Source organism: Myxocyprinus asiaticus, chromosome 30 (genome assembly GCF_019703515.2).
Source record: "Myxocyprinus asiaticus isolate MX2 ecotype Aquarium Trade chromosome 30, UBuf_Myxa_2, whole genome shotgun sequence".
NCBI classification, from domain to species: Eukaryota; Metazoa; Chordata; class Actinopteri; order Cypriniformes; family Catostomidae; genus Myxocyprinus; species Myxocyprinus asiaticus.
In genome coordinates, this window is record NC_059373.1 from 41,518,936 (window position 1) to 41,541,804 (window position 22,869).

Sequence of the window (22,869 nt, forward strand, 5' to 3'; positions counted from 1 at the left end):
TCGCAATATGTTTTGTGTGTTGGCTGGTGATACCCAGCACTATTGATGGCATTAGCTTAAAGAGTTTATGCTGAGGGTGGGAAGGGTCTTCGATTATGTTGAAGGCTCTTCTACACACTCTCTTGTGGTAGATGTCATGCAGTGTTGGCAAGGCTGTGCCAGTGATAGACTGTGCCGGTTTGACCAAATGCTGAAGTGCTTTGCGAGCTTGGGCAGAGTTACCATACCAAATGGTAATGTAGTTGCTGAGTATGCTCTCGATGGTGCACCTGTAGGAGTTTCTGTGTATTTTAGGTGTCATGCCAAATTTTCTCAGTCTCCTCAGAAAAGAGAGCCACTGTTGTGCTTTACTGTGTGTGTGATGTTGTGTGACCAAGTGAAATCCTCACTGATGTAGACTCCCAGAAACTTAAAGCTGCTCACCCTCTCTACCTCAGCATCACCGATGTACAGAGGCCTATGGTTTACCTTCCTTTTCCGCATGTCTACAATAATTTCTTTAGTTTTGTTGATGTTCAGGAGGAGGTTGTTTTCCTCACTCCAGACTGCCAGGTCTGTTATTTCTCTCCTGTAGGCTGTCTCATCATTCCCAGTGATGAGACCTATTATGGTGGTGTCGTTGGCAAACTTGGTGATCGTCTTTTTTTTATGAGCGAAAACACAGTCATGCGTGAAGAGGGTGTAGAGTATGGGGCTAAGAACGCAGCCTTGTGGTTCACCAGTGTTTAAAATCAGGGTGGCGGAGGTCCGGTTCCCCACTCTGACAATTTGGGGTCTGCCTGTGAGAAAGTTGAATGTCCATTGACAGAGAGTAGGGTGTAGTCCAAGCGTGAGAAGTTTGTCTACTAGTTCAATGGGATTGATCATATTGAAGGCCAAACTGTAGTCAATGAACAGCATTCTCACGTAACTGTACTTATTCTCCAAGTGGCTGAGAATTGTGTGGGCAGCAGCAGAGATGGCATCCTCAGCGGACATGTTGTGATGGTATGCAAACTGTAAACAATCTAATGAATCTGGGATGATGTTCTTTATGCAGGCCATGATTAATCTTTCAAAGCATTTCATAATGATAGGTGTGAGAGCTATCGGTCGGTAGTCATTTAAACGTCACACTGTTTTGTTTTGTTTTGTTTTTGGCACTGGGATGATGGTTGTTGTCTTGAAACAGATGGGTACAATAGCTTGTGTGACAGAGAGGTTGTATATGTCAGTGATTTTAGCAGCGAGTTCCATGGCACAAGCTCTTATTGCACATCCAGGTATGTTGTCAGGACCTGCAGCTTTGCGTGAGTGTACTCTGCAGAGGGTTTTGCACATATCTTCAACAGACACAGTAAAAGTAGGCTCCAATGTAGCTGGAGTGACCGGAACCCATCTCTGTGATGCATTGTTGGATACATCGAACTGAGCATAGAAAGTGCTCAGATCATCAGATAGATTGTTATCGCTGCACACGGAGTAATTTTTTGTAATCTTATAGCCTGTGATGTGCTGCAAACCTTGCCACTAGAGGTCTGCATTCCCGCAGAACTCCCGCAGGTTCACCGGGACCCTGTCAGATTTCTTTTTTTAAGGCGGTAGCGGACGGTACGTCCATGAGTTGTGTGTGGGAGCAGGCAGTCAGAGAAGAGCCTGAAAAATCCGATGAGAATATCTATTTTAATATTATTGATTTACGAATGCAAACAATAATTATTTTATTTTACAATTCATTAAATTTAGCAAACAATAAACAGAAAATCCAACGTAAAAATGTGCACACAACATGTGCATAAAATTATCCAATATTTAGAGCAGGCTATAGTCAACGGCGCTTTACAAGAATGGCACAGTAAAGCATGGACACACTGTGTCATCAAAGGATGTGAAACTGGGACTGGAAAATGGTCAATATAAGAGTTAAGAAACCAACCTCAGGCAAGTCAGATGGGCATCATGTCACACGTCATCTGATTATAACAATAACAAAAACAACAACAAAAATATTTGTGTGTACACTTGTCTGTTTGTATGGCTTTTGCTTTATGTGGAAAACAATGAGTGGCTGGGAAACGAGAGCGGCCGGGAAGAAAATCACTCTGGGCAGACTGCGGGCAGAGAACAGGTGTAGTAAAATTCAGCTGAAGCGTTCGGGTGCGGGAAAGAAACTTGCAGGCAGGAGCGGGATGAAAAAACAGTCCCGTGCAGACCTCTACTTGCCACATCCCTCAAGGATCATTTGTTGTGAGCTTGCCTCTCCAATACGTTTCCTCAGGTCGTCTTTTGCTTTCTTGTAGGCCTCAGAGTCACCTGACTTGAATGCAGAGGGCCAGGCACAAAGCATGGTCCGAACCTTACTGTTAATCCAGGGTTTCTCATTCTGAAATATCAATTTTATGTGTTGTTGGAACTATGCTATCAATACAAACAGTAAACAGTAGCGATGAAGACCGCAGAGAATTCTCTGGGTATATAGAAGGGTCTACATTTCACCAGCAGTAGTTTTTTATAAGTAGGTGTAGAGGTGGTTCTAATAAAGTGCTTGTTGAGTGCATTTTAAATAGCCATCTCTATCCGTGACCGCCTTTTCACTGTGTGGTGCATGCCTTCCAACTGCACCTTTCGCACTCCCATGCATCAAACGATCCATCTGAGCTTTCACTAGTGTGTAAGCACCCTAAGACCAGCTGGCTGGTGTCAGTTTTTGGCAGGTCAGGGCTTTGTAATGAAGGGTCAGCATATCACTGTTTTTTCAGGTGGTTATGAAATTTAAATGGATAGTCCCCCATGTTGTTTCAAACCCATGTGACAAAGTAAACAATGACCATTTTCATTTTAATTATTAGTGGGTTACGTGCTAACTCTGCACTTTACCCTGCACTCTTATACATACAGTGTTGGGTAGATTACTTCTAAAAAGGATTATAAATTATTACACAACTAAAATAGTCATGAGCAACATAATTTTTTAGATTACACTTTTACAGTAGGTAATCTAATAACCTTTGTATACCTTTTTACATTTGATTTTTTTAATCATTATATACTGTATACTTTGAATCAGAAAAATTTAACATTTTCCCAAGGGGGCTTTAGCCCAGTTGAACCCAAACTTGTCAGTGGTTCCAGTATAGGCTTGGTTTTCTATTAGAATAGTTTTTAACTTGCTCATCATTTCATATTATCATAGCAGTGCATGGGATGTGTTTGTTGAATGCTGCCTTTATACCATGTGCAGATACTCTGCATCATGTCAGTATGCTTTGTAGTGTACACACACTGGGATAAGCTAGTGTTTTAGATACTCAATACAGCCCTGTGTATTTGGCTGTCATGATGGTTCTGCACATGCATGAGTATAGTATAAATGCATTTATACTAGAATCAAATGTAATTATCAAAGATAAATGTAATTACACTTTAGAGGCAGAATGCAGTTAACTTTAGACTTCAGTGAACATGATAAACAGCAAATATAAAGCCTTTATTACAGAAACAGATCCCTACTGCAATTTTACTCGAGTTAGTTGACATACTGTCTGTCTTAATATCAAGTGAAAATATTTCAGTTGTACAGCAAGTTTAGACATTCACTCTCCAGACCAACAAACAGTCCAAACACCAACCATTCTTTGAACAATGTGCTAAAATTTAATGAATAATGAAAGTATTCTGTGTCATATTTGAGAAGGGGAAATGGGGAATGATCAAAATGAAATAAAAACATACAAATTCGACAATACTCAAAAAATACATCACATTGCTAAAATCTAGGGAAGGACTAAGCTCTCTATAGTTTAAAGAAACGATCATGCTTCAGTTTTCACAAAGCAAATATGTGACAATTTCTTGTTAATGTGATGGGGCTCTACAGCAGCCCCTGTCGTTTCAGATCTTCATAAGTCTTCTTGTTTACCACATTTCCACTGGAGTCTTCATATTCCTCCTGCAAGACAAGAGAGCAAATTAATTTCGCTTCTAAACTCAAACATGCGATTGCATTCGAAATTTTATCCCATAAAAAGTGCACAACTTCGCTAATCTTTAAACCTCCAATAAAGAACAAGCCAAGGAGTCAAAGGATGGATAGTTAGCTCTGCCTAAAACCTACTACAATAGTTCAACTTGAGGTCATCACGCCATGTTTACATCAAATGTGACTGATGTTGCAACAGCTTGAGTCGGTCTACACTGGAAGTGTTAGACAGCAGCATATCATCTCAAAATGTTAACTAACATGAACCAATCAGCTGTGAGCTCAATGCTAACCTCCAGCAATGGTAAAATGGATGAATAACCTGTAACCTACTTTTCTCAACTGAACATTGGTATAATAATTTACTTTATAATATTTATTATATCATAAAAATAATGTTATTATTTCAACAACTGTGTATACAGTTGAAGTCAAAAGTTTACATACACATTAGCCAAATACATTTACATTCAGTTTTCACAATTCCTGACATTTAAATCGCAGAAAACGTTCCCTGTCTTAGGTCAGTTAGGATCTAACTTTTATGTGAAATGTCAGAATAATAGTAGAGAGAATGATTTATTTCAGCTTTTATTTCTTTCATCACATTCCCAGTGGGTCAGAAGTTTACATACACTTTGTTAGTATCTGGTAGCATTGCCTTTAAATTGTTTAACTTGGGTCAAACATTTTGGGTAGTCTTCCACAAGCTTCTCACAATAAGTTGCTGGAATTTTGGCCCATCCCTCCAGACAGAACTGGTGTAACAGAGTCAGGTTTGTAGGCCTCCTTGCTCGCAAACGCTTTTTCAGTTCTGCCCACAAATTCTCTATCGGATTGAGGTCAGGGCTTTGTGATGGCCACTTCAATACCTTGACTTTGTTGTCCATAAGACATTTTGCCACAACTTTGGAGGTATGCTTGGGGTCATTGTCCATTTTGAAGACCCATCTGCAACCAAGCTTTAACTTCCTGGCTGATGTCTTGAGATGTTGCTTCAATATATCCACATAATTTTTCTTCCTCATGATGCCATCTATTTTGCAAAGGGCACCAATCCCTCCTGTAGCAAAGCACCCCCACGACATGATGCTGTCACCCCCATGCATTATGGTTGGGATGGTGTTCTTCGGCTTCACCCTTTTTCCTCCAAACATAACGATGGTTATTATGGCCAAACAGTTGAATCATCAGACCAGAGGACATTTCTCCAAAAAGAAAGATCTTTGTCCCCATGTGTACTTGCAAACTGTAGTCTGGATTTTTTATGGCGGTTTTGGAGCAGTGGATTCTTCCTTGCTGAGCAGCCTTTCAGGTTAAGTCGGTAGGACGAATAGGACTCATTTTACTGTGGATATAGATACTTGTCTACCTGTTTCCTCCAGTATCTTCACAAGGTCCTTTGCTGTTGTTCTGGGATTGATTTGCACTTTTCGCACCAAACTACGTTCAACTCTAAGAGACAGAATGCATCCTGAGTGGTATAATGGCTGCGTGGTCCCATGGTGTTTATACTTGTGTACTTGTGTTTGTACAGTTGAACGTGGTACCTTCAGGCATTTGTAAATTGCTCCCAAGGATGAACCAGACTTGTGGAGGGCCAAAACATATTTTATGAGATCTTGGCTGATTTCTTTTGATTTTCCCATGATGTCAAGCAAAGAGAAACTGAGTTTGAAGGTAGGCCTTAAAATACATCCACAGGTACACCTCCAGTTCAGTACACCTCCTATCAGAAGCTTATTGACTAAATGTCTAAAGGCTTGACATCATTTTATGGAATTTCCCAAGTTGCTTAAAGGCACAGTTAACTTAGTGTATGTAAACTTCTGACCAACTTGAATTGTGATATAGTCAATTAAAAGTGAAACAATCTGTCTGTAAACAACTGTTGGAAACATTACTCATGTCATGCACAAAGTAGATGTCCTAAACAACTTGCCAAAACTATAGTTTGCTAATATTAATTCTGTGGAGTGTTTGAAAAATGAGTTTTAATGACTTCAAACTAAGTGTATGTAAACTTCTGACTTCAACTGTATACAATACGTTTCGAAAGTTTAAATGAGTATACTAGAGACCAGAAACATCATGATCATATTCATGTAACAGAAGTTAAATATTATATGTAAAATGAATTAAATTTCAGACTGACGGGATAGTAAATTGACTAGCTCTTCAGCGTCAAAAATAAATCTGGTCTATCAACTGAAGGTGCATGCCCACTCAACGGACTCTTCCAGTGTAGACAGCATCACTGATTATAATGGAAGTGATACAGTTTTGTAGACAGGGTGTGACATCTCTAATAGTTAGGTTGGATGTCTCTCAGAAGAACTCACCTCTGTGTCTGGCTGCCAGCGTTCTGATGATTTCTGTGACTTCAGCTTCGACCAGACTATTCACAAGAAAAGATAAACATATTTTAAATTATATGGACACTGAAGATATCATTAGGTTCATTCTCAGGGTTTCTGCAAGTTTCATGAATGAAAATGTAAGACTTTTTAAAGACCTTTTTAAGACCACAAGAAATAAATAATTGTCAGAAATGCATCATTGTTATTTTTAAATTTAAAACCAAGGGATACATGCATTTTGACAAGTACACTGCCTGGCCAAAAACAAAAGTCGCATACTCCAATATTTAGTTGGACCGCCTTTAGCTTTGATTACGGCGTGCATTTGCTGTGGCATTGTTTCAACAACCTTATGCAATGTCACATTTATTTCCGGCCAGAGTTGCATACATTTTTAGCTGAGATCTTGCATTGATGACGGGAGACTCCAACCACTCCGTAAAGCTTCTCCAGCACATCCCAAAGACTTGCAATGGGGTTAAGGTCAGGACTCTGTGGTGGCCAATTCATGTGTGAAAATGATTCCTCATGCTCCCTGAGCCACTCTTTCACAATCTGAGCCAGATGAACCTTGGCATTGTCGTCCTGGAATATGCCGAGCCGTCAGGGAAGAAAAAATCCATTGATGGGATTACCTGGTCATTCAGTACATTCAGGTAGTCAGCTGACTTCATTTTATTGCTGCATAACATTGCTGAGCCTAGACCTGACCAATTGAAGGAACCACTGATCATAACACTGCCTCCAGAGGCTTGTATTGTGGGAACTATGCATGACGGGTCCATCGCTTCATGCGCTTCTCTTCTTACCCTGACGTGGCCATCGCTTTGGATAGGGTAATTCTGGACTCATCAGACCACATTACCCATTTCCATCGCTCCACAGTCCAATCTTTATGCTCCCCAGCAAATTGAAGTAGTTTTTTCCATTATCTCAGAATATCAGCATTCTGAGATGATATTCTTCTCACCACAATTGTACAGAGCAGTTATCTGAGTTACCATAGACTTTGTCAGTTCAAACCCATCTGGTCATTCTCTTTTGACCTCTCTCATCAACAAGGTGTTTCCATCCACAGAACTGCTGCTCAGTGGATGTTTTTTTGTTTTTGGCACTATTCTGAGTAAATTCTAGAGACTGTTGTATGTGAAAATCCCAGAAGATCAGCAGTTACAGAAATACTAAAGTCATGCAGGTATGGGTCAGTAGCTTCAGTTAATGTTCACATCAACCATCAGAATGGGGAAAAAATTTGATCTTTGGTCTATTTAACATCCGCTCGCTCACCAACAAAGGACCCTTAGTATACGACCTTGTGAATGATCATAAGTTTGACTTTTTCTGTTTAACAAAGACATGGCAACAACAAAACGATCCCCCAGGTTTGTTTACGTTTGTCAACCTAACATCTCTGGCCTGGGGGGTGGTCTTGCGATTCTCTGTAATGAAAAGTGGAAGGTATCCTCGATAACAGTGCCCTTCCATAATTCATTTGAGTCCATCGCTTTACAAATAAACGGGTCAACACCTACTATTCTAGCCACTGTGTATTGTCCTCCTAAGCTGGATACTAATTTCTGAGTAAATTCTAGAGACTGTTGTGTGAAAATCCCAGGAGAACAGCAGTTACAGAAATACTCAAACCAGCCCATCTGGCACCAACAATCATCCATGTGATTATCTAATCAGCCAATCGTGTGGCAGCAGTGCGGTGCATAAAATCATGCAGATACGGGTCATGAGCTTCAGTTTATGTTCACATCAACCACCAGAATGGGGAAAAAATGTGATCTTAGTGATTTCGACCGTGGCATGATTGTTGGTGCCAGACGGGCTGGCTTGAGTATTTCTGTAACTGCTGATCTCCTGGGATTTTCACGCACAACAGTCTCTAGAATTTACTCAACATGGTGCCAAAAACAAAAAAAATCCAGTGAGTGGCAGTTCTGAGGATGGAAATGCCATGTTTATGAGAGAGGTCAACAGAGAATGGCCAGACTGGTTCGAACTGACAAAGTCTATGGTAACTCAGATAAGCACTCTGTACAATTGTGGTGAGAAGAATATCATAATGCTATTCTGAAATGCGGGTTGGCACAGTTTTGGTGGAGGGGGGGAGCCCACACAATATTAGGCTGGTGGTTTTAATGTTGTGGCTGATCGGTATATACAGTATGTGCATTTTGACAAGAAAAGTAGTACATATAGTCAAATTTCAGCACTTTCAAAATCTGTGATTAATTGTGATTGACTATAAAAAAGCTTTTTAATCACATTTTTTTTTTTAAAAAGGAACTTCAGCCATGTATTGATTGCTTCAATTTAAAAAAAAAAATTCATAATTGTCAGACAAATTTCATAATCATGACATTCCTACTGTCAACACTGTTACTGTTTCCAACAGCATAGTTGTCTCCCAACATATTTCTAACATTTATACTTATTTATTTAGCTTGAGAAGGGACAGTAGCATTTATTGATCCTAGTCCACTGTGTGAGCATAATCTCACTTCACCAAAGCACTGGTCTCTAATCACTGTCTAATTCATCATCAGTATGATAATATCTCAGGTATTCAATAATCAGAATACTCACGAGACACTGCATCTTCAATCTGGGTGACGTTGGCAAAGTGGGCAGTGTTAGGAATACCCAAACAGCGCATGCCATGAGCGTGACGCCACTCCTGAAAACAGAGTAAACAGATCATTACATGTTATCATCATATCCATATTCAACCTCTGTTATGTAATCATGTGCAACAATTATGACATTACAATTAGGGGTGTAACGATCCATCGACCTGGATCGATGTATCGATCAAATAACCAATGATGCGATGCATCAATGCAACGCGAAAAAATCAATGTGTATTTTTTAGAATGCACTGTTATTGACACTCTCACGTAAGCCACGTCCATATGCAATTCTAACGTAGCGCGAAGCAAGTGCCAAGCGAAGCAGCAGCCTAGCACTCAGAGCAGCAGAAGCAGCCAAGAAAAAAAAGCAAGGATAATATATAAAGTTACTGTTTAAAAGCAAACGCTCTGCTCCAGCACTCCCGTGTGCTTTCAACAGCACAGAAAAGGACTGATTTCTGCAGCTGTTTTCAATTTCCACTGTGCAATCACTGTGACAGATATGAGGCCAACTATGATCTAACGATGATCTTATATGAAGAAGACCCATGGAAGATAGCAGAAAGAATGGGACCACGTCTCTACCACCGCAGTGCAGAGGCTACTGTTTGTGAAAGTATATGTAAATAAAAATAATGTAATAATAATGTAATACTTCTAAAATTATGTCTATGCATTTATTTTGACTGCATTAAGTAACTTCAATCGAAATCAGCTGTTATTAGGTTTGAATATTGATGAACATTGATGATCACATGTGTGTGACTTTCTTTTTTATATTATTATAAAAATAGGTACATTATATCGTTTCATATCGATCGCAAGACCCTGAATCGAATAGAAATTGCAACATGGCAGACATGGCAAAAATAGACTCGCTGGCTAAGAGAATCGATATACACTATATTGCCAAAAGTATTCGCTCATCTGCCTTTAGACGCATATGAACTTAAGTGACATCCCATTCTTAATCCATAGGGTTTAATATGACGTCGGCCCACCCTTTGCAGCTATAACAGCTTCAACTCTTCTGGGAAGGCTTTCCACAAGGTTTAGGAGTGTGTTTATGGGAATTTTTGACCATTCTTCCAGAAGCGCCTTTGTGAGGTCAGACACTGATGTTGGACGAGAAGGCCTGGCTCGCAGTCTTCGCTCTAATTCATCCCAAAGGTGCTCTGTCGGGTTGAGGTCAGGACTCTGTGCAGGCCAGTCAAGTTCTTCCACACCAAACACGCTCATCCATGTCTTTATGGACCTTGCTTTGTGCACTGGTGCACAGTCATGTTGGAACAGGAAGGGGCCATCCCCAAACTGTTCCCACAAAGTTGGGAGCATGGAATTGTCCAAAATCTCTTGGTATGCTGAAGCATTCAGAGTTCCTTTCACTGGAACTAAGGAGCCAAGCCCAGCTCCTGAAAAACAACCCCACACCATAATCCCCCCTCCACCAAACTTCACAGTTGTCACAATGCAGTCAGACAAGTACCATTCTCCTGGCAACCGCCAAACCCAGACTCGTCCATCAGATAGCCAGATGGAGAAGCGTGATTCGTCACTCCAGAGAACCCGTCTCCGCTGCTCTAGAGTCCAGTGGCGGCGTGCTTTACACCACTGCATCCGACGCTTTGCATTGAACTTGGTGATGTATGGCTTGGATGCAGCTGCTCGGCCATGGAAACCCATTCCATGAAGCTCCCTATGCACTGTTCTTGAGCTAATCTGAAGGCCACATGAACTTTGGAGGTCTGTATTGATTGACTCTGCAGAAAGTTGGCAACCTCTGCGCACTATGCGCCTCAGCATCCGCTGACTCCGCTCTGTCATTTTACGTGGCCTACCACTTCGTGGCTGAGTTGCTGTCATTCCCAATCGCTTCCACTTTGTTATAATACCACTGACAGTTGACTGTGGAATATTTAGTAGCGAGGAAATTTCACGACTGGACTTGTTGCACAGGTGGCATCCTATCACAGTACCATGCTGGAATTCACTGAGCTCCTGAGAGCGGCCCATTCTTTCACAAATGTTTGTAGAAGCAGTCTGCATGCCTAGGTGCTTCATTTTATACACCTGTGGCCATGGAAGTGATTGGAACACCTGAATTCAATTATTTGGATGGGTGAGCGAATACTTTTGGCAATATAGTGTATCATGTCATGATGAAACTGCCAATTTACACCCCTAATTATAATCAATACATTGTGTATATCTGTGACACCTGACAAACAATACTAGTCATTAAATGTGGATTAAGCGATTCCTGATAAAGATTGTTGATATTTGAACTCAACAGCCAAAATAACACACCCCTCCCTTCAGTGCTCCTTCAGAAGCTCCGCCCCCCATATGTCAATTTATGCATCAATCCAAATAATCCCACTGTGCTAGCAAACTTGTGTTTTTAGGCCATCGTGGCTATAAAAACCTTTGTAAACGTTGCACGGACAAATCCTACGATATAGAGTGAACAACAACACAGCAAGTAATGAAAATAACGTTAACTATGTAGTTGGTTTGCAAACTGTTGCTACAGTTGCAAAGATAACATGCAGAGGACAAGACAGTTTCCCAGAGCCAGCACACCAGCTCCAGACAGTGACACTCACAACTCTCCTGCTACTATAGCTAACATCACAACAGCATATCTTCGTTCTGTCAAACATACCAAAACTAATGCTACCCACCTATCAAGCAGAAACAGAGCAACCTCCGCATCCATCTTCAGGCCTTTCAGCTCTCAAAGGTCTGTCCATCATTGGAAAGCCTCTCTGATGTTTACGCAGCTCCTAGCCCTTGCCTGATCATAACCCTTCTTTTTCATTTGATATTTGTCTGAACTTATTCTCTTGGGCTGTTTCTCGGCCATCTCTCCTGCTTGGAGTTCAGCAAGTTAGCATTAGCCAGATTTACTGTCCCTGTTCTTCTTCTAATGAATTTCCCTCTCGCTCACTGCCCCATTTCCCCTCCCCTACCCTTCCCCCCCATCCTGTGCACGAGCACGAACCACCCCCTGTTGCTGGTTGGCTGGAATAGTGTTGTGTGCATTGGTCCGATCCACTTTGTTTATTTTCCAATTTACAGAGCCAGGGCTGTGTACAAACACCAGATTTTAGCACACACACAGAACAGACAGCTAGCTGACCATGAATCAGAATCAGCTTTATTGCCAAGTATGCTTACACATACAAGGAATTTGTCTCAGTGACAGGAGCTTCCAGTGTACAACAATACAAAAAAAATACAAAAACAGCAGCAAGACACACATAATAATAATTTAAAAATAGTTATACACATACGTACATAAACACACAGACACACACATACATACACATACACACACACACACACACACACATACATAGTGTAATCTAATACAATTCTGTTATCTGTTATGTACAGTGCAAATGTTTTTTGTTTTGTTTTTTTCAAAGGAATGAAATGGCAGAAGAGGTTGGATGTGTTGGATAAATATAAACAAAAAAAAGACTAAACTGTGTATTGCACATAGTTATTGCTCAATGGGGCAATTTAACTGTTCATGAGATGGATAGCCTGAGGGGAAAAACTGTTCCTGTGCCTGACAGTTCTGGTGCTCAGAGCTCTGAAGCGTCAGCCAGAAGGTAACAGTTCAAAAAGGTAGTGGGCAGGGTGAGTGGGGTCCAGAGTGATTTTTCCAGGCTTTTTCTTCATTCTGGAAGTGCACAGTTCTTTAAGGGGGGCAGGGGGCAACCAATAATCCTCTCAGCAGTCCAAATTGACCTTTGTAGTCTTCTGATGTCTGATTTCATAGCTGAACCAAACCAGACAGTTATTGAAGTGCAGAGGACAGACTCAATGACTGCTGAGTAGAACTGTATCAGCAGCTCCTGTGGCAGGTTGAACTTCCTCAGCTGGCGAAGGAAGTACAACCTCTGCTGGGCCTTTTTCACAATGGAGTCAATGTGGGTCTCCCACTTCAGGTCCTGTGAGATGGTAGTGCCCAGGAACCTGAATGACTTCACTGCTGCCACAGTGCTGTTTAGAATGGTGAGGGGGGTCAGTGTTGGGGTGTTCCTCCTAAAGTCCACAATCATCTCCACCGTTTTAAGCGTGTTCAGCTCAAGGTTGTTTTGACTGCACCAGACAGCCAGCTGTTCAACATCCCTTCTGTATGCAGACTCATCGTCATCTCGGATGAGGCCGATGACAGTAGTGTCGTCTGCATACTTCAGGAGCTTGACAGAGGGGTCCTTGGCGATGCAGTCATTGGTGTTGAGGGAGAAGAGTAGTGGGGAGAGCACATATCCCTGGGGGGAACCAGTGCTGATTGTACAGGTGCTGGAAGTGAGTTTCCCCTGTCTCACAAGCTGCTGCCTGTCCGTCAGAAAGCTGGTAATCCACTGACAGATAGACATGGGAACAGAGAGTTGGTGTAATTTATTCTGGAGTATAGCTGGGATGATGGTGTTGAAAGCCGAACTGAAGTCCACAAAAAAGATCCTTGCATATGTCCCTGGTCTGTCCAGATGTTGCAGGATATGATGCAATCCCATGTTGACTGCATCATCCACAGACCTGTTTGCTCGATAAGCAAATTGAAGGGGATCTAGAAAGAGTCCAGTGATGTTCTTCAGGTGGGCCAACACCAGTCTCTCAAATGATTTCATGACCACAGACATCAGGGCGACATGTCTGTAGTCATTAAGTCCTGTGATTTTTGGTTTCTTTGGGATAGGAATAATGATTGAGCATTTGAAGCAGCATGGGACTTCACATTGCTCCAGAGATCTATTGAAGATCTGTGTGAAGATGTGGGCCAGCTGGTTAGCACAGGATCGAAGACACGCTGGTGAGACGCCATCTGGGCCTGAAGCTTTCCTAGTCTTTTGTTTCCGAAAGGGGGTAGGAGTCCTGTAATTTGTGAGTTGTTTCATGCCACTCCACACTGATGCAGGGTCGTTAGCTGAAAACTTGTTTTAAATAAGTCCTAGTAGGAATGCACATGTCCTCACAGAAACTGATATATGATGTAACAGTATCTGTGAGCTCGTCCAGGTCTGTGGCCGCAGCCTCAAAAACACTCCAATCCGTGCAATCGAAGCAGGCTTGTAGTTCCCGCTCTGCTTCATTGGTCCATCTCTTTAAAGTCCTTACAACTGGCTTGGTTGATTTTAATGAAGTGAAGAGACATTCCCAGAATTTGACAAAAAGTGTACTGGATTCAAATGACTTTCTCCACCTTTAAAACACGATTCTATTGCAAACACCTCACATCATTACATGACAAAGTGTCTTCACTTGGAATCAATGCAACTAAACACTGCTTTATGAACTGAAGCATCCACTGAAGAAAAAAAAAAATATCCAAAAAGCATGTTAAATGTGTGGAGGGGGAAATAAATGAAACTTACTGCAAAATGCCTCTGGAAGGCTTTGGGTCCTCTGTATGTGTAATTTCCACAGATCTCACAATTGTAGTTGATGTTTAGACCATGTAGTTTATACAACCAGTATGGAATAGGCTAAAGACAAAAGAAAAAAAGTTAATGACACAGGCTCATTGTTAATGCACTTCTAATTTGCCCAAAACCTTTCCAAAAGAGTGTGTCAGTAGACTAGTTTTACGATCTTTACTCGTCTCGCAACTCACAAGAGCATTAAGACAAACATGTTTGATTAGTGTTTCAATTTAAACTTCAGTGGCAGAAACAGCTTTAGCGTTGGTAAGTTTGAGTCATTTCCTTGAATCTGTTCAAATTGTCTGTAAAAATGAATCGATTCAAAACACAATTCAACAATTTGTGTCTTATAAACGTTCATGGAAATCACCGTGTGGCATTTTTCAGAATACACATAGGTAAATATTGCTGTGTATTACTAGGTATTGCTATTTTGGTGCAGATAAATGAAAATTAAATATTCTTGTGTCGGGGAAAACACCATTTTTAAATTGAAGTGTATAATTTCTCAATACTAAAAGACTTTCTCCTTTCTAGCTTAATATTCAGAGACAACTATAAGTTAACCGTTGCTTTCCAGAAGAGTGTAAGAATGGCTCTGTCGAAGTTTAGGACAGGACTCTTTCTTTGGGTAACCAACTGCATTTGGCAAAAAAGGCATAATTTCAGAATACATAAATATCAAAATAATAGATAATATCAAGATTTTTTGCTCTAGCACCCAGTTTACTGTTACATTAATCAAACCTTAAATTAAAGTCAACCACACGATTAGAGTCAATTACACATCGATTAAAACATCTTGGAGATTAAATTGTATATATGAAGAACGGGACTTCTATGTTACGCTGTCAAACTTCTCTAAACTCCAATTCTTTACCCCAAATTTTCCCACTCTGATGAACTGAAGTGTACCTTCCCATCCCAGCCCAGCGGCAGGTTTTTGGGGTTGTAAATGATCTCATTATCTTCATCTTCACTCTCGCTCTCACTGGGCTGCTCTTCATCCTCTTCATCGCGCTCTTCTCCAGTACGCGCCTGCTTCCTCTGAACATTCTCGTGGGTCAGCTGCCTCTGCTCCTACAACACACAAACATATACACACATGAGCCATATGAAACACTACACAATTCACAACAATGCTCATGACACTTTCCCCTTACAAACACCATTCAAAGCACATTCAGGGATTTCTCCCCCCACAAGACTACACTCTAAAAGCCCAGACAACAGCACAGGCTGAGACCGCTTACCCCCAAAATCTCCACATATTCATAAATCTGAGCTTCAAGAAATGCAGTTTCCTTGTTGCGCTCTGAGTCTCTGCAGACAGAAACAGAAGATAATAATTACATTCTGCATCTAAGTGCATATTCTAATCAGAATTATTTTGTAATCAAGACGATTGAGGAATTGTTTCTGCACTTATTTCAATCTGAAAGACACTTACTTCTTTGGTCCCTTGGCTTTGGGGTTTTTGGCGAAGAGAGAGGGATCAAGAGACTCCAGAGATTTGCCTTTAGTGCTGAACAGACGCTGTGCCCTTTCTTCTAGTGTACTAGCAAAACACAAACAATAATACACTCAGCACCAGACACATATACACATACAGATTCAAGAATCAGGGACTTTAAGGTCTTTGAGAGGTTTACAAACTGTTTAAATGTGAGTTAAAAGCAGTATACTGAGAGCGGGACGGTATTGCGCCACTCACCCTCCACACTTGAGTCCTAAAGCCATCAGAGCTGACTTCAATCTGTCCAGACCCAGAGACGCCAGCTCCTACGACACAAACACACAGCATTACACTCCCACACAATTGACTTGCTCCTCTGTGCCATATGCAACAGCATTAGTAGGGGTGGGAATCTAAAAGGCACCTCACAATTCAACTTGATTTCAATTTGAGGAGTCACATTCTGATTACAAAATAATTCTTGATGCATCTTTTTCAGGGGCGCAAATCATGGGCTATGGTGGCTTGTCGGCAAAATCTGTGTAAAGATTCTGCATTAAAACCATACTCAAAGCTCTGTAGCTTTGTGTAAATAAAACGCTGCACCAGACTGACTTTAAACTTTGTCTTGGTGGTTTGTTTTTTAATATTAAGCTTATTCAGCCTTTTTGTCCTTGGCAGCTAAACTCATCTGAAGGAGCCTGCGCAAGTTTGCTTGCACTGTGCATGTTTGCACATTTTTTTTGTATTAATGCCGCCACCACAGATGTGTCCTCTGTGCAGTTTTTTTATGCGGCTTTGCACACCACATCATACTTAAGTTATATGTACCTGTAATGTGTTATCCTGTATATGCTTTTCCAATAAACAGAAACAATTATTAATTCATTTATAGATTAACAATTTGTGAATTGATCCAGAACTGTTCGAGAAAGAATCGTGATGCATCAGTGAACCAATTTTTCCCCAACCTCTAAACATTACAATTAAGTTTTAACCAGGAAAATAGGACACAAAACATACTGGGGAAAAAAGGATACACTTTACAACAGGCAGGAGAAACAAAGTCAGTGTAGATGAAACAACATGTCAGACCTCCCAGGATGAGAAGGCAGACAGATCCAGATGGGCTCCAGCATGGGTCAATGCACTACTCGTCTCTTTCTACAACAAAAACATCAAACCAATACATTTAAAAAACAACACCTCAATCACTCCCATTTGATAGCTTACAAGGCAGCATAACTGTGCTGCCTACTGTTTGGAACAGTCACTTTCCAACTCTTTTGCACTGGGAGTGAGCCTACGCGTGATACCTTGAAATGCTGTCTAGGAAGATCGCTCTCTAGGGTTTGGAACAGAGCTGATAGCGCTATGGTAACTTTAAATGTAACACCAATTTATAAGATCAACCTGCCATAATTATTTCAGCAATTTTTCAAATCATGTTCGGAAGATATGCAAATACTATTACAAATAAACTTTGAATTCTGAACACATTTAATGCGATCTGTCCAGCTCAAACACAAACCCACCGGCCAGCCTGGGAATGCCCCACTCTCCCACTTCTTCTCAAACTCCACCAGGATTTTTCCATACAGCTCATTGTGATCCAGCAGAGGCTTGACACGATCTGTGTAATCCTGAAGATACTCCAACAACATCTCCAGATACCTGCAGGAGCAGATGAGAGACCAAACACAGATGCTCAAAAATAGGGTTGGGAACAGGTTTAATTTTTTTAATTTTATATATATATATGGTTCCATAAACCAACAAACGTGCATTCTCATTCTTTGCAAACTAAAGTACTATAAAATCGTTAATGGAACTTTAATCGGAAGTGTTAAATTCCTTACGATTCCCATCCCAATTCCAAAACCTCAGACATGTGTTACTTCAAAAACCTGCATATATCAAATAAACCAGAATCTCTGACCAATCACTTTTGTAACAATATAGTATAATGACATAAAAATAATTCACAAATAACCGGCTAGTTGACATCAATACTTTAGGGTAGCTGACATGTCCTGTGGTGTGACATACTATATTCCATCTAGACGTATTTTAAACGGCATTTTAATAATTATTTTATAACTAATTTACATTCAGATTTGCAACCTCATATTAATTGAGAAATTACATGGAATACATTGGCAAGCAAAGTATGTGAACCCTTTGGAATTAGCCATTTTTCTGCATTAATTGGTCATAAAATGTTATCTCATCTTCATAAAAGTCACAAGTACAAAAGTGCCCTTTTTCCGCCATACGTAGTGCTGCGTGTTCTACCCAAACAATTCAACCTTAGTTTCATCAGTCTACAAAGCATTTTCCCAGCAGTGTGGTGGAGAGTCAAGGTAGTCTTCAGTAAATTTCAGGAGTGCTGCCATGTTTTTTGTTGGAAAAGTGCGGCTTCATTCATGGTGCCTTGCCATGGACACCATGCCTGTTTAATGTTTTCCATATAGTACTGCAGTCATGAACAGAGATGTTACAAGTTCCAGTGATTCCTTCAAGTATTTAGCTGTCACTCTAGGGTTCTTTTTTTACCTCACTGAGCATTCTGCAGTGCCCTTTGAGTCATCTTGGCTGGACGGCCACTTTTAGGGAGAGTAGCCACAGTTATAAAACATCTCCATTTATAGACAATTTGTCTATCTGTGGGCAGATGAATATTGAAGCTCTTCGAGATTTTGTAACTCTTTACAGCTTTATGCAAAGCAACAATTCTGGATTGTAGGTCTTCCGAGATCTCTTTTTTCTGAAGCATGGTCCATGTTAGCAGATGTTTCTTGTGAATAAACTCAAAATGTTTGAGTGCTTTTTAAGGGTAAAAGTAGCTCTAACCCACACCTCCAATCTCGTTTCTTTAATTGGATGCCAGGTTTGCCAACTCCTACTTTTTCCAACCTACACTGTGAAAGTTTGAATTATTTATTCAATATGTACAAAAACAATACAATAATTTGTGTGTTATTACTTCAATCAGATTGTGTGTTCATTATTGTAACTTAGATGGAGATCAAACCAGATTTTAAAGATAAATTCATACAGTAAATGCAGGTAATTCAAAGGGTCACATACTTTTTCATGCCACCGTATATGTATTAAAAATTAATTTGCCACACGGCAGGACAATTTAATATGAGGGTCATAATGACAGGTGACAAAAATTATAAATCTTTTTAAACTCTAGTTTATGTGTCAAGCTCGTAGAAATGTAATCTTTGTGTCCATGTTGGTTTCACATTAAAAAAAAAACAAACAAATTACAGTATTTTCTACCGAAAAATATTGATTTAATATTTGACTTTAAATAAGTCATGTGGTGTAATTATCAAGTAAAAAGTATTTAAATAATTTCCTTACACCTTAAATGCATGACAAATGTAAAGAACAACTTCATTAATTTGAGAAAAGTTTACCAACGTATTTTTCCTGACCAAAATGTACCTTTTCATAAAAATGATAAAATATTGATATGACAAAATGATTTGTTTTTACAACACCAAACACAATCATGAGGGTCTAAAAGGCTCCTCTCTGTTTTATTTTTATTTTATTTCTCACATGACAACAAAATAGCTACCTTCATGTTGGTTACACCACATGACTTTGATTTGGTGGACAATTTCTTTTAAAAATTAATCATATTAAATAAAATACAATTGTTTCACTGCTTTTTAAGAAAAAATAATCCAAGATTACTCTGCACTACTAATGCCAACATTTTTTTCAACTTATTGCAGCTTTTAATAAGACTTTTACTGTCTCCGGACAGTTACACCACATGGCATATTTTAATTTAATCCCCAGAAAACAAAAATATAAAAATGACATAAAACTCAGTAATTGAAAACATGTTCACCATTAAAGATGTGTTTTCAAGTAACTGTTTAGTATGAATTGCAATTGTAATGCATTTTTAAACAATTTAATAGATCTGGACTAGAAAATGAGCTTCGTTGTCTTTGACCTATGAACTTGTGAAGGCAAAAATGGTGACAAAAGAAATCATGACCAGCTACAGCACTTAAATTGCACACTTTCCCTTATACATTCCAATAAATCTTACCTTAAGTTTATGGACACATGCATGAACTACCTGAATATTGATAAAATAACAGTTTATGTTACTGCTTTGAAAAGCGCCACATACTTCTTATACTCTGCATTCTTCCTGTCTTTGGAAATGTCAAAGAGCTGATCGAATGTGGACAGGTATGTGACGTATTCCAGTTTCTAGAAGAGAACAGCAAACTGGGCATTAAGAACCTTTCAGATAATTATGGAAAGACAGAGAGATTAAAAGAAACACTGTACCTCTACTCCTTTCAGATTAATGTACTTCATGTAACAGTCATGGAGATCCAGGTAGCGTCCATAACCCTCTTCATCTGTGAACTCCACCAGGTCTGTAATTGTTAGAACATGTCAACAACAACACATCACTGTTAAAGACCAACTGAGTTCTTAAACTTTCAGTCACTAGCACCAGAGTATGAGCAGTAGTAATAAAGGTACGTTGCCTTCGCAAACAAAACTAATAACATTAGGACTTACTTTGTGCCTCTTCACTGGGGTTGTCTTTGGCTTTCATGAGCTCTTCAAATTCCACTGACATGGGCACACAGATCTGGAATTAAAGTACTGCATGTTATTTTGCATTAAGATGCATGTCTGAGTGTGGTGACGGGAAGACACATATCACACCATCATACCTCATTGGGATGTTTCCTGTGGAACTCCTTAATAAGTTTGAGGCGGTTGTAGAATTCAGCAAACTCGTTTGGTCCTGATATTGCATTCAGCTCATCCTTTCGCATACTGATGAAAAATACACAACAAATAGTCATGTGATCACACAACCTACAACGTTTCTACTTTATATAACAGACTCGAGCGTTCTTGACAAAATCTTACCCATCTTTGTCTTCGTATAAGTCTTTGAGGTTCGCACTCACTTCCATGTACCTCTGTATGGAAAAATAACACAAACTGAGTTATTGTTTGTTTTCATAACCATGAATATGATACAAATATGGAGGAATGCAAAACTACTAATGATAATTTCCAAACTTATTGATACAGATGCCAGGCAAGGCTTCTGTTCGTTTGTAAACAATTCATTATTTTTGCCAAAAACAAAACAAAAAATAAATGTTTGGTAGCACTACAGCAGCAGAAAATTACACACTTCAACAAAAGAACAGATTAAATATGCCTCTTACATCCAGCATAGCTCTGACTCGATGATCTGAATTAATCTGGTCTCTCAGCTGTTGAAGAGAGAAAGTTTATAGATGTTTGTTGATCAAATGCACATTAACACAGCAATGATTACCGCCAATGAAAACAAGGTGGAGTTATGCACAAATGTTCAAATAAACACAAGGGTACAAAGAAACAAAAGGTTTAAAGGATAAAACAGTATCTTCCGAGAAGCTGAAGCATTTGTGTACGTTTTTGCAAGGAAGGTACGTTTTCAAAAAGTGCTGAAATAAGAGTTTGAAGTACTATAGAAACACCCTCAAACGTAACTTAAATCTCAAACTTCATTTCCAGTCCAAAAGCATAATGTATTGAAACCTATAAGCTGAAAATACATAGTCAACACATTTACATTTGGACGCTTTAAAAGGTGCAGTAGCAACACCGCCCATTTAATTCAAGGGTCAGATAGAAATGGTCATGAAAAGTAAATTGCGCCAAACAGCTTGACTTAACAGTATATGTGGATATTTCACATATTCATTTTTCAGTGGTGTGTTTGTAACACCGATGTGTTTTGGCCTCGTCCAGCTGTAGAGTTACCGTGTTTTTCTTCGTCAGCATCTCTTTCGTTTTCACGTCCATAAGTCTCTCTTTCTCCTCGTGGTATCGCCGCTGATGCTCTAAAATGCTTTCCATGGTGATTTATTAATGTACTGAAATCTACTTTATTCTGTTATTGTAGTTTAGCCATCTTACGCGTGTGTAACGAACAGGAAACAGATCCAGCGTTAATTTCACTCGACCGGAAATAAGACCGAGAAAACTAAAGTTCCGGTGTTGGCGCCTACCCCTCTTCGCGTGCACGCGCACAGTAACGCTGTTTCCTCTAGATGGCAGTATAAACTCGGAAATTCGTTCAAAGGCTTCACCCTGTTCAGAACCACCGGCGGGTCCAGGGGAAGCTATATGGCAAGCCATTTTATCCAACACACTCTCACTGTGAAATCGTCAGGATTCGTACGACTTTTCTAAATTTGGCTAATTCGTATGATATTGTGCGACTGCACACGTTTGAATACCTACGACTTTCACTACAACCAATGACATCGCTGGACATCTTCTCCATCTAATACACGACAATTACTTGCTTCTGTCACACACAACAGCTTCCTATCATGTTTACACGCTACTGAATGGTTAAGTTTAGATAAGGGGTTTGGTTAAGGGCATAATATTAATAAGTGCGCGAAACTCGCACTTAATTCCGCATTAGACATCCGGGAATTTGCACATGATGAAGTCATACAAGTTTATGCAAACAAAATTGTGCAAGATCATACAAAATAGCAACTCGTAAATTATGTAAGATTTTTCATGAGATCGGCTGATTTTATCACTTAAAACACTTGTTTGCATAAGTTAGGCACATGTGGTATCATTTGAAAGCTTAGAATCTGAACTTTTAGAGAACCCCATCCCTTTTGCATTTAGTTACATAAAATAACAAAACAAGGCCTGAAAACATTTGTGAACACATTGGCCCCACCTAGAGGTTACGATGTAGACATTTTAAAATGAATATAAAAGTCCTTCACATAGCACATAAATAGACAATTCATATATCAAATGAAAGCTCTCATTCTCAGGAAGGTACAGTACAGTTTATTTGTTCCCGTAATACCACAGTTTGAATTATTTCAAAAATATCACAAAGTGAAATTTTATTACGGTAAGGCATAAAATGCAAACATCTTCTTTCTGTGCTGACCACTGATCTGTAAGCCCCAAGTAGTCTCAA

At 39.8% G+C, this 22,869-nt stretch overlaps 1 protein-coding gene across 1 annotated transcript; it reads right to left on the bottom strand.

Moving 5' to 3' along the window:
- Positions 1 to 3,447: 3,447 nt before the first annotated feature.
- Positions 3,448 to 21,903, bottom strand: sf3a3 (splicing factor 3a, subunit 3). The gene is made up of 17 exons (XM_051663223.1): positions 21,672 to 21,903; positions 21,089 to 21,136; positions 20,781 to 20,833; positions 20,579 to 20,684; positions 20,421 to 20,493; positions 20,181 to 20,272; positions 20,017 to 20,099; positions 17,387 to 17,525; positions 16,947 to 17,015; positions 16,110 to 16,177; positions 15,846 to 15,953; positions 15,649 to 15,718; positions 15,311 to 15,475; positions 14,348 to 14,458; positions 8,914 to 9,004; positions 6,301 to 6,356; positions 3,448 to 3,928 (listed from the first exon to the last, which is right to left on the bottom strand). Exons 1-17 carry the CDS (start codon positions 21,765 to 21,767, stop codon positions 3,851 to 3,853), a joined length of 1,506 nt encoding a protein of 501 aa, XP_051519183.1. The 5' UTR covers positions 21,768 to 21,903; the 3' UTR covers positions 3,448 to 3,850.
- Between the last annotated feature and the right edge of the window lie 966 nt (positions 21,904 to 22,869).